The sequence below is a fragment of the Podarcis liolepis genome (genome assembly GCF_965112155.1).
Source record: "Podarcis liolepis genome assembly, chromosome: 3".
NCBI classification, from domain to species: Eukaryota; Metazoa; Chordata; class Lepidosauria; order Squamata; family Lacertidae; genus Podarcis; species Podarcis liolepis.
Window position 1 is genome coordinate 62391740 of NC_139557.1, and position 12291 is coordinate 62404030.

The 12291-nt window shown below is 40.3% G+C and overlaps 1 protein-coding gene across 4 annotated transcripts in view; it reads left to right on the plus strand.

Moving 5' to 3' along the window:
• Positions 1-12291, plus strand: part of PDE7B (phosphodiesterase 7B) — a 165178-nt gene that overhangs the window by 116977 nt on the left and 35910 nt on the right. For all 4 annotated transcript variants that reach the window (XM_083498173.1, XM_083498174.1, XM_083498171.1 and 1 more), the window contains one exon: positions 10623-10706. In XM_083498173.1, coding sequence (XP_083354299.1) covers positions 10623-10706 — 84 coding nt within the window. The remainder of the gene's footprint in view (positions 1-10622; positions 10707-12291) is intronic.

Genomic DNA, 12291 nt, shown 5'->3' on the forward strand with positions numbered 1-12291 from the left:
GTTCTAACCTGTGTCCGGTCAGATTCGGAATGAGTTATCCGCCACCGGCGCTCTAGCCGTCTCAACGATTGTTTCATTGCCCTCAGATCCGTGGAAAACCACGGGGCTGTCCGGGCTCCATGCAATTGGAGAGGGCGCTTCGGAGCCAAACAGTCAATAGCCCTGGTTAACTCCACATTCCAGCGGGCCACCAGGGAATCAGCTGAAAGGCCATCAACATGGGATAAAGCATCCCCTACCACTCTCTGGAAACCATTTGGATCCATTAAGTGGCGGGGGCGGACCATCCGAATTGGTCCCACCTCCCTGCAGAGGGGATGGGTCGCAGAGAAGTCCAGTTGCACCAGGAAGTGATCTGACCATGGCACTTCTTTTGTTTCGCTTTTACTTAGTGTCAGATCACCAACATCCATAGAGGTAAACACCAGGTCCAAGGCATGTCCGCGGCTATGGGTTGGGCCAGACTTATTCAGGGTCTGAATAAGTCCAGCAGCCTCTTCTCAGAGTGGCCAGCCAGATTTCTGTAGGAAACCCATGAGCACAAGAGAACTCTCCCCTCCTCTGGTTCCAGAAATTTGTGTTCAGAAGCATACAGTTTCTGTTTTTAAAGCCATCCAAGTTAGTGGCCATCATTGGCTCCCGTTGTAGTAAATTCCATAGTTTAAGTACTTTTGTCTTTCTTTCTGACTCCTCCAGTATTCAACTTCTTTGGGTGTCAATGAGTTCAGGCGTTATGAGAGAGGGAGAAAAACTTTTCTTTATCCACTTTCTCCATGCCATGTACATATTTTTGATACATTATGTATTGCAAGCAGGAAGACCTCTTCGTGAATTACTCCAAGACCAAAATTATGGTCTTTGGGGAGCATAGTCCCAGATTCAAATGGAAAATGGATCAACAGAATCTGGAGCAAATACGTTCCTTCCGATATCTGGGAATTCTTTTCACTGAGACACTATCATGGAAGGGGCACATTGAGGCTACGAAACTCAAAGCTCAGAAAGCTTGTGGGGCACTAATGAAATTCTATTTTACCGCGGGGGGTCAGCTATTAGAACCTGTGTTGAAAATCTTTGCCAGTAAAGTGGTTTCCCAGATGCTCCATGGAGTAGCGATATGGGGCAAAGACCCAAATGCCAACAAAGCCTTAGAAAGAGTGCAGAACAAATTCCTCAGGAAAGTGCTCTTGCTCCCCAACGGGACTCCAGCTGCTCTTATCTGCATTGAAGCTGACGTGACAATACAAGCTAGAATTGATTACCTGTGCTTAAATTATATGAAAAGACTTCAATTTCTTTCGGAGGAGAGACTCCCCACTATGTCACACACAGAACAGAAACAGATCAAATATTGGAAGGCTGGCATCCAACGCCTCTTGTCCCAATATCAATTACAAGATCTTTAGGTGACCATGAAGATGGATAAGAGGCACTTAAGAGACCGTCTCTTTAGGTCCAATGCAGAAAGGGATCTAACCATGATTGCTTCTACCAAGAACTCACCATGGTTCCCACTTATCAAAACGTAGCATGCCCGAGCCAGATACTAAGATACTTAGTACTTGCTGTACTAAGAATCACTTTTACAGAACTAAGATTCCAAGCGATGCCCTCGGGGGTGTTGGGTGGATGTTACAGCAAAGTACATTACGAAGAGAGAGACTGTATGGACAACCCTGCGTCAAGGACCTGTACCATTATTTATTGCAGTGCCTGTTATATATAGACCCAAGAGACTGATTTATAAAACCCCTGTTTACGAATGGAACACTTTTGAATAGGGAGGAAAGGGTGAAATGGCTGCTGAGTGACACTGATGACTTTGTTACTTATAAAGTAGCACTCTATGCACTGGCAGCTAAGAAGATCAGGAGGAAAGAACTAGATATTTAATTTGGCACATCTTACCTGAGAATCTTCTGCTATTCTATTCTATTTAATGCAACAAATAATTTTAGTAGCTGTGACCATGGTTTTATTGTATTTGTGGTGCCCGGTGATTTTTATGGTTATTGTTGTTGTTCTCCTTCTGAATGATGCCATGACCTATGGCTAGTGCAATAAAAAGTTTAATTGAAAATTGAATTGAATTTTTGATACATAGCAAAAAGCAGGAGGTTCATGAACTTTTCTTGCTATATTCTTTCTACTCTTGGGACCAAATGATTGAAATTTCTCAGCATTCTGCCATGTGGCCACTTTGGTGGGCTGCTGCAGGGAGGAAGGGGGAGGAAAGTCAACTTCATAGCCTTTTTATTTTATAAATGTGTATTTATAACACTTAAATAGCGGTCTAAGGCACATTCACTTCAAGGCACTACTTGGCTTTCATATTATTGACAACAGCATGTTCTCTCTCTTTCTCCTGATCAAGGAGGGATTATATAAATAAGATAAATAAAAATTCAGAAAATTTGACCCCCTGTATTCACATTGATTTATGGCAGGGTAAATGAATGAATGAATAAATAAATAAGTAAGCCTTTCTTATTTACCTCCTTCTAAGATGCAAAAGTTGCATTTCAGAGAAGCCTGTACACTATCACACTGAGCTACAAAATGAGTTTATGTGCCTGGGAGGAAAGAGCTCTGTGCAGTATTTCCTACAAGTTTACTCATGAGAAACCATATATTTCTACAATTTCATTCAATATTACACAGTCATATGCCTTTGTTCCCAAAGACTCAAAGTTGTGATTTGAGAGAACTAGTATGGGAGCCACTTTGGGTATATTACTTCAAGATTTGTAAAATGTTTTCATCTAGAAGTTTTAGATTAACCATCTGTTTTGCATGAACATCCGAACTCTCCCTCTTCTCTCTATATAAAGATTTGCTGCCTAGAAAGTAACAAAATACAGAGGCATGATTATAGGACTTTCCTGCCAAAATAAATATCCTCACTGATTTTTCAGCTTTAACCTATATCTTAGGAAACATTGACAGTGAGGGCAGCAGAAGGGAGGGGGGCATTTTCCTTTGTATGAATAGGATGAGGATATTACAATTTAGGGGCCACTTTCTTTGTGATGTTTTTGGCCAAAGTTAGCCAAAAGGCTTGTCCCCCTGGGATTACTCTGTTTGGAAATTCAGAAAGGTTTGGGGAAGGGGAAAACTAAGCCTGCATCACACAACCCAGTTCCTGCTCTTTATGTTTTCAAATATGACTTGAAGAAGAGTTTGGGGAATTGAAGGGCACAGCTAGGACCCTTCTAAATGAATTCTTAAAAACAATTATTTGGTTAATACAGATATTTGTAATTTAAAGGCCTGGACCACAACCTTTGGAGAGATTTTTCAGGGGGCAGAGGAGGTGTGGGAAACTTTTCTTCTGTGAATTTCCTTCTGTCCACATCTTAGGATTCAAGCAAAGTATGTGAAATACAGAATCCTAAACATATTATACGTATTATTATTATTTAGCCTTCATGGTCAGAGAGAAAAACTTTTGGGAAGTATACAGGAAGTTGTGCTATCTGCATACAACTATTCACTAGTAAGAACATTTTAGCAGATGAATTGTACAGTTTATAATTTGTTAAATTGAAATAAAATTGCACATTTAAAGAAGCCTCTCTATAGGTGTGTTTTGGGGAACTGTGATACAGTTTGGCAAATTAATAAAGGAAAACTTCACACAATACTAAGAAGAGCCTGTTCATTGCTTACATTTTAATTCCTTGTCACTAGAGGCAAAATGGCTTTGAAAAGTCAGCAGTCTTGGCCCCACTAATTAAAATGCATACACTGACTAAAATTTGCAGCTGTATAACAAGCAAGGTTTTAATTGATGAATCTAATGATTAAATCGCTGAAAGCTTGCAAACCTTTTAGAAATCAATGGGTGATTTGTGCTGGACTCTTGGTGATCACAAAAACTCCTACACAAAGTTATTTCTGTACCTTGCATAACTTCCCCTCTATAAATCCTACTGCTATCTCTCATGCTGCTACTGGATTTTCTGAAGACATCCTTGTCTTCCTTTCCCCATTGCCCAAATGTTCAGATTCCTGCCAGAAATCCAAGACTTGCAACCTAAATATTCAAATTTTGCCAATTGGAGCATGTCATTTGAGTTTTCCCAAAACAAAACCAGAAATGCCTGTGATACAAAAATGGTGTCTAATCTAGAATATTGGAGATGGTCAAGAGCACAGCACAAGCCTTTTAAAACAAAGAACATCCCCCAAAGCAGGTGGCATTTGTCAGAATAAAGACAATCAAAGACAGCCTGGCTAAATTTCCAGCAGGATCGGTTTCAGTGGTTATTGTAACACATCTGGCAGGAGAAGCTGCCCATGAGCCAGATGTTACAGCAGCTACTTGGCATTGGGATGCATTAGTTGGCATCTCATGCAAAGAAGGGGGGTGGGGAGGAATGAGGGGGAAAATGCTAGGGAAATAAACCTCCATGCATCTGGATTTAGCTATAGAGCTGTGTACACCACAGTCTTGGGAAGTAGAAGACTCTTTAATTCTACACTAGTTGGATGGGGGCTGCTTACAGTTAAAGTGAAGAAAGCCCATGAACTGCATTGGAAAGAGAATCCCAACCAGTGCTTTTTTTTTGGGGGGGGGGTACTCAAGGGTACGTAGTACTGGCACTATTTTTTCTATAAGAAAAGCACTGATCCCAGCTGAAGCTCATGTGTGATTTTGGCCAGGCTGTGCTTTAAAATAATTGAAAAACAAAGAAGGTCCAATTGTATCTTCAAGAGAATTCACAAATTACTATGTACATATTACATCAATTGCACATTCATAAAACAAAATGCATGCAGTGTGACTCATTAAATCCATGAGCACAGACCAAGGACATGCATTTGCTGAGAGCTATAAATGATCTGCGAGTCCGTTCTTAATTGGAAATTTGTTCATCATTTGCAAGAAATGGTCGCAGATATTTCAGGCAATTGGAAAGGGCACAGTTGCTTAAAATTGTGAAAGTTAATGGTTTGATTCTGCTTTATTGTGTTTGCAAATAAGTTATTACAGTAGCACACACTAATTACCGAGTGGTGCCTACCACAACACTGAAGTGTTTAAAGAAACAATGAGCTAGGGTATGCAAACAAACTAGTGAAAATTAGGCTAGTCTACATATGCAGCCGAATAATGAAGTGGCAAATTGGGGCTATATCACTCCAGATTGTTGAAGGGAACGCCTTTTTAATAAGAGCAATTCCTTGCAAGCAAAAGCACATAAAGGATCGCATTGTTGAAAGCTACCGTGTATGCAAATAAATTTCCCACCACCACAACAACAGAAAACTCACAGAGCAGAAAGAGATATGAGCAATAACCTTTTCTGCCTGGTGTGCTAGATTGTGTTGTTGTTAAGAAGAGAAGAGTTGTTGTCTTAAGAAGAGCTTGCTGGATCAGGCCAATGGCCTATTTGGTCCAGCATCCTTTTCTCACAGTGGCTGACCAGATGCCTGTGGGAAACCAGCAAGCAGGATTTGAGCAACAAAGCCTTCTTCCCTCCTGCAGTTTCCAGCAACTGGCATTCAGAAGCATTGCTGCCTCCAACTGTGGAGACAGAACATAGCTCTCACAGCTAGTAGCCACCAATAGCCTTCTCCTCCGTGAATTGGTCCAATCCTTTTTTAAAGCCATCCAGGTTGGTGCCATCGCTGCGACCTATGCAAATGAGTTTCATAGTATAGCTGGGCTCTGCATGAAGAAGTGCTTTCTTTTATCTGTCTTGAATCTTCCAACATTCAGCTTTGTTGGAAATCCACGAGTTGCTGTTTCTACTTCTAGGGACCTAGTAAGCTGAAAACAATTGGCATCCTCCAATTGATGGCAAGTCATGAATCCAAGACATGTCATAGATGGGGGAGTTTCCTGTGAATAGTGTTTACTACAGACCTTTGCACACAAGTAGGAGCAAAGGGGGGGGGGGAGTTGCTAGGAAGTTGGTGGAAGGTCAGATCCAGAATCCTGGGACCCTACAGCTTCTTTTCCGTCAAAATAAAATTGGCAGTGGTGAACATGCTTTAATGAAAAAGGTTAATTCCCAGTTCAGTTCTCTGCATCAATATGTACATGTACATATCCTCTGGTGAAAGGAATTTTACAAAGGCAACCGAAGACTCATCAACTAGTATTTACATAATTAATAAAACACATTATCGTAATGAAACTTGTTAGAAATATTAATGAAGGCCCTGGCTATCGGGTTGCCGTAGTAACACAATGCATTATATGTTGCTGAGTGAGTTTAGTTATATCAGACTGCATGCGCTGTGCACTTTAAAAACAACAACAACACCCTGTATAGGGTAATTGAAATTCTTCTAACTCAGAAGCTAAATTCCATATATTATCTGGCATTTTTCATTTTTTTATTCTGCTAATCATTGGTTCAGGGAATAAGCTGTAGAATGTGATAACCCTTGTGGCCTACACCGTGGTAAAATGCAGCAATGGCATTCAAGGACAGTTGAGTTATGCTCGTTAGCTTTTGAATCTGCACAGCAATGCAATTGATCTTGATACCTGCAAGGTTTGTTTTTCAAAAACTGTTTTTCCAAAATTAAAGTGATTTTTTTTTCCAAATTCAATATACCCAACAGGATGCTGTACTAGATGGGCATTTGGACTGATCTGGTAGGGCTCTTGTGATCTTAATGTGCTCTTGAAGTTATGCTAAGATTGCCCCCCTTTCAGAGCCTGAATTATAGGGTACTGCAAGGGAGGAAGCTTGGACTTTTACCTTTCAGGAGGTTTTAGAAGGCTAAATGGGCCTGTCTGGGCTTGGGGTTGTGAATCTCATTAAAAACATGGGGGAGGGGGAACAGGTTGCTGTTGCACAAATATCATGATAGATCATGTCAGTTGTTCCTTACAGCATAATCCTAACCATGTCTGCTCCGAATTAAGTCCTCTTGAATTTAATGGGGCTTACTCTCAGGTAAGTGGGGTTATGATTGCAACCTTAGTTCTCAGTGTTTCTTTGCACACGCACAGACTTTTATAGGATAACCATTTCAGTCTGTTTTTTTGTAACAAGTGTGGTATTGCACACCCATGAATTGCAGATGTTGGAGTAGCCCCATGCTCCTCAGCATTGCATATATGTCGACTATCCAGCTCAATATGTTTTTTGGTCTACAGCCCTGCTCTTAGCTGATGCTGGTACCAGCCATGTCCCAGTCTTGTCTTGCTTTCTTCTCTACATCCCACACTGACCTTGATGCTTTAATTATAGCCAGCTGCTTGTTTTTGGTCACTTAAACTGATGTTCCATTAACAGTAAGCTGTCATCAGAGCACCCACACTCGCTGACAGTTACATAATAAGCCATATTAAAAACAAAAAGTGTTACCTAGCACAGACTTTTGTTAAACACAGACAAAGTAAGAAGCCAAGTGGGCAACAGATTAATCTGAGGAACGTCTCCTTTGGGAGAACCAGCAGCTGCCCCAGCCATTGGCTCTGACAGACAAGTTTGTAACACTGAACATTCCTGAGTGATATCTTTTGACTTCAGCTTCAACAAGCAGAAAAGAGACAGCCCTTTTTCCATTTCTCTTTGCTATGATTATTTTTCTTCGTGGTGCAAAGAGGCTGGAGCAACTCTAGCTTTTCAAGATTATATTTTTCTGTTTCTTTTCTACAGAATCCTTTCTTTTTAAGAGAAGATGAAGTTAGAAGAAAAAATGTAACACCCATTCTGCTTTGGTTTTGAAGAAATTAGACAGGGAGGTGGAATGCATGCAAGAAAGCCTAAAATGTATGTGCCGATTCCTGCAATTAATGATGCTACTATCAAACCTCCGAAATCTTAAGGGCAGAGCATACGTTACAGTTGCCATGGAGTTGCTATTGGAAATGTCTCCTATGGTAAACAATCCTTACCTGGCCTGTAACTTTTGCAAGTACTCAGAATGTGATTTACACTCAGCACTTTTCAGTATACACACAGCCTTTGGCCACTGGGGTCACATAACAGGGACACAGAAATTCACAGCATGGTGTGGGAAAATTGCTCTTTTGCCAGGTTGTTAGGGTTTTGTTTTGTTTGTGTAAACATGGAAAGTATGCATTCCAGGAATGAAGAAAGTAGAGTGAGCTCTTATAAACTAAAAAAAAGAAAAAGAACAGGAGAAACTAGTATTCCTCAGTTGAGCCTCTGAAGAAGACAACAGTGTCTGCAGATTAAGATAATCTGTTTTATTGAGCATGGGAGGTGTTGCTTTTTGTCAGTGATGTCCTCAGCACTAGCCAATACACTCCTATGACACTACTTCAACTACGGTACATATCAGGAAGAGTGGGCAGGTAATCAAATATGCCGGTGATAAATGTAATTATCGAAGTGATGGAAAATGAATTCCCCTAAAGCAGATGCACTATCTAGGTGAAAGGGTTTAATCTCAGCATGTGAACACATTTTTGTGCGTGGGAAGGTTGGGGGTGATGTGGAGGGGGCAGGGCTGGCACACATGCACCTGTTCACCCTGTTTCTGTCCTCATGCATGCATGAGTCTCCTTGCTGTTAACTCCTAGACTTGAGAAACAAACATTTTACAAAGTCTTGCAGTAAGTACCCAAGATTCTGATGGAGGTACTTCATGGTAGCCTGCCCCAAGGAGAAGGAGCAAGAAACAGTGGACCAGATCCAAATGCATTGACACTTTAAACGTTGTTTACATGTGACTTGTTGCACCAGGTTGTGAACATCAGAACTTAGACTTCCTAACCATCCACTCCACACTCTTCCCCCCATTTTTCTGTTTTCTTTTTACTACTTACCCCTGCCTAGTAATGTAGGTCAAAATAATGTGAGGAAATCAAGTCCTGTCACGTGTTGCAATAAATCTGTGTTCTGTTTTATTTCTTTTTATTTTAAAATTTTATTTTACGGTTTAGTATTGCTTTTATTTTAAATTACATGTGGAGGGCACAATAATCTTTTCAGTGCTTCTAAATGTCTAAATTTTAGGGCTTCTAAATGTCTTAATTTGGCTCTGCTTGGATGTCCATTTTACGTCTGTTGTTCCTGAACCAGCAACTGGTACACATGGGGAAATGTACTAATGGAACAACTTATCATGCAAAACTCTAGTCAGATTGGAACCAGAAAGTACTAATTTCAGAGTAATATTTTTTCTTTTTAAGCTCATGTTTTGAGAAATGCCTTTAAACATATTATGAGCCAGTCTTTATAAGAAATGTAACTTTAAAGATTGGTGCCTAAGTTTGCCTTTTTCTTCTTCCTCCTCCCCTCTTTTCCTTTTGTGCCATGTCTTTTAAATGGTAAGCCTCTGGCTTTTTTTTGCTTTTTTTAATAATAATCTCTAAGTCACCTTGGGAGCCTTTTTGGGAGAAGCATGGGATTTTTAAAAATTAAATAAAGAAATATTGGTGTTTAAAATGCATGTTAATTTCCCAGGAAAAATCCTTGTATTAGAAATGCCACAAATACAGTGGTACCTCTGGTTACATACTTAATTCGTTCTGGAGGTCCATTCTTAACCTGAAACTGTTCTTAACCTAAGACACCACTTTAGCTCATGGGGCCTCCCACTACTGCCGCACAATTTCTGTTCTCATCCTGAAGCAAAGTTCTTAACCCGAGGTACTCTTTCTGGGTTAGTGGAGTCTGTAACCTGAAGCGTATATAACCCGAGGTACCACTGTATATGCTCTTGCTTGCAGATCTTCAATGATAAATTTACACTATTTCACCCCAAGTATTTTTAATTAAATAAAGATTAGACATTTCAAATCAGCCTAGAGATACATGAAATCAATTGAGATGTTCACTATTTTTGACGAAGTAATCAATGAGCAAGAGTCAATACCTATAGGCGAGGACTACTAAAATTGCTTCCAGTATGTGCTTGTTTTGCTAACCAGATACAGATACAAATATGGATTTCCAGGGATATGGAAGTCTTGAATTACTCCATAAGAAGGAAATGACTCACATTTCTTGGACTCTGTCACTGTATTGTCAATTAGCTATTGCCCAGTTTCCATTAACTTACATGAAACTAGCAAAAGACTTGTTTCTTGTGAGTGTGCTGAAAAACCCGTTAGCATAAAGGATGTGTGTGTCTTAGGCTGTGTACACATTCTTGTTTACTCTGCATCCAGTGCTCCCTCTGCTATTCTGAGAAGCTGTGTACACACAATGTAACACAGAATACATACGTATTCTGTATCTATCCATACAAAATACCAATCTGATGAGTTTCCCCCCCCCAAACCAACTTCAGTCCAAATTGAGAAAAGGAATGACCTATGTTTTAAGCTTATAAGGTGTCTGCAGCCATATTATAGTTCACTGGCCACTTCCTCCTCTCACCCTCCAAGAGAAGATCAGTGCAGATTCCACGAGCACTGGGACAGCATAGGAACAACAAATGTGCACAGATGGCTGTAGACTTCATTACTTTGACTTTTTTTACTTTTAACTGGATTGCTAACCACAAGGAAATACAGAGCCTGAGCTGAGAAGAGACACCCCCCAGTTTACTATATCATATTAAACTTGGCTTCGTAGACATTTTCCTTTGCTACCATTAATCTCGTGGCTTAATAAGGTATCTCAACATTCTCTTGGAAGAAAATGTGTCTCTAATCTTGGCTGAATAATCATGTTTTGCAGGAGATGCACGGCTGAGAGGTCAGACAGGGGTTCTCTCTGAGCGACGTGGTTCCTACCCATTCATAGACTTCCGCCTTCTCAACAGTAAGTGACCACTTATCGGAAAGTGGATTTGTGGGCAGAGGGTTTTTAAAAAATGCATTATTTAACTTGTTATACCACAAGTCTAATAATTATTATCAAAGTCATAAATTAAATTCCACATTCATAAATTATTTTACCTTAGCTGAAAACTGCTTACTCAGTTCTGGGTGTTCCCAGAGGCTGGAATTCATGGACAGATAAGAGAACCAGCCAATACACACTACCATGCCTGCTGTTGAAGAAATAAAATCGGAGGCACATATGGAAAATCTATTTAACCACATTTCCTTTTGTCCCACAGCTTCCCCCCAGGGAAAACTGCTCTCTAGCACTCAATCAGAGCAAATGGCAATCAGATTTTCTGTGGGTTGCCATTTGTTCCAGTTTAGAGCTAAAGAGTGGGTTTTCCCTGAGAAAAGAGTGGGGCAAGGGGGAGACTGCTTGGACCCATGCTTTCTAGGCACAGGACAAGCAGATGTGGTGGATGAGCCCTTAGAAAGTATCCTAGGGACTTTCCCCTCTGTCTTTCTTATGTGTCAAATAGGAAGCCAGACATACAAGCAAAGGGCTGTAATGTGATGAAGAATCCTGTACCTGCATAACGTGCGGGATCAGGTGTGCTATTTCCACTTGGGATTTCAGGTGGGGCTTGTTTTCTTTGAGGCCTGGGAGTTTTCTAAAATGTGTAATCCTGAATTTTGCAACTCATGAAGATTTATGGTTTTAGCTCAATGTTCCTTTCACTTGGTGGAATTTTTGCTTGTGGTATGGGCCACAATCAAGCCACAGTTAAGCACTCTAAAATCCCATTGAACATAACTTAAAATGCTTTCCTTCATCTGAACTGTGCCTTTAACCTGCATTTATTAATGAATCTGTAGCACATTTCAGTGTACAAACCATGTCACAATTCTGTAAACCCCTCAATTCTCTCAAAGTGAGAGTTCTGATGTGTGTGTGTAATTAAACATGGCCATCCGTAGAAGAATAGGTAATCTGTATAGTAATGAAGGGTAAATTCCACATTTATTTATAGCGCTTCTGTTATCAGATGTTTATTGCATCCTTTCCCCCCATTTTACTGGAGCTTAGCCCAGCTTGGATTTCCAAACAGATTCTCCTGGTAAGGCAGCAATAATTTAATCCTCCGATTGACTAAGTTGTTCAGTGAATCACTGAACCAAATCTTTTCAGTGACTCATGTGTGGTGATTAAAATTGGCTTTCATTATCTTAGGATGCAATCTGTCAATATAGCACATATTTCTTGATTGCCTTAATTAAGAACAAGGGGGAATTCCATGTGGTACAGTGGCGGGGGGGTGAATCCCAGAGAACTGGGGGGGGGGGTGCTTTCCCTTGTTTGTTTGTTTGCTTGCTTGCTTATACCACCCTTCTTCCATAGACCTCAATGAGGTTCACAACATACAAATGCAAGATAAAAACACCAAATACATAATAAAAGCAAGAACTAAAAATTCTTTGGGGAATTTGTTATTAAGCACCTAAAAGTGCAGCCCAAGAAAGGGACTATGAACCATATTAATATACTTCATTATTAATACCTATAAGTGATTGATAATGAG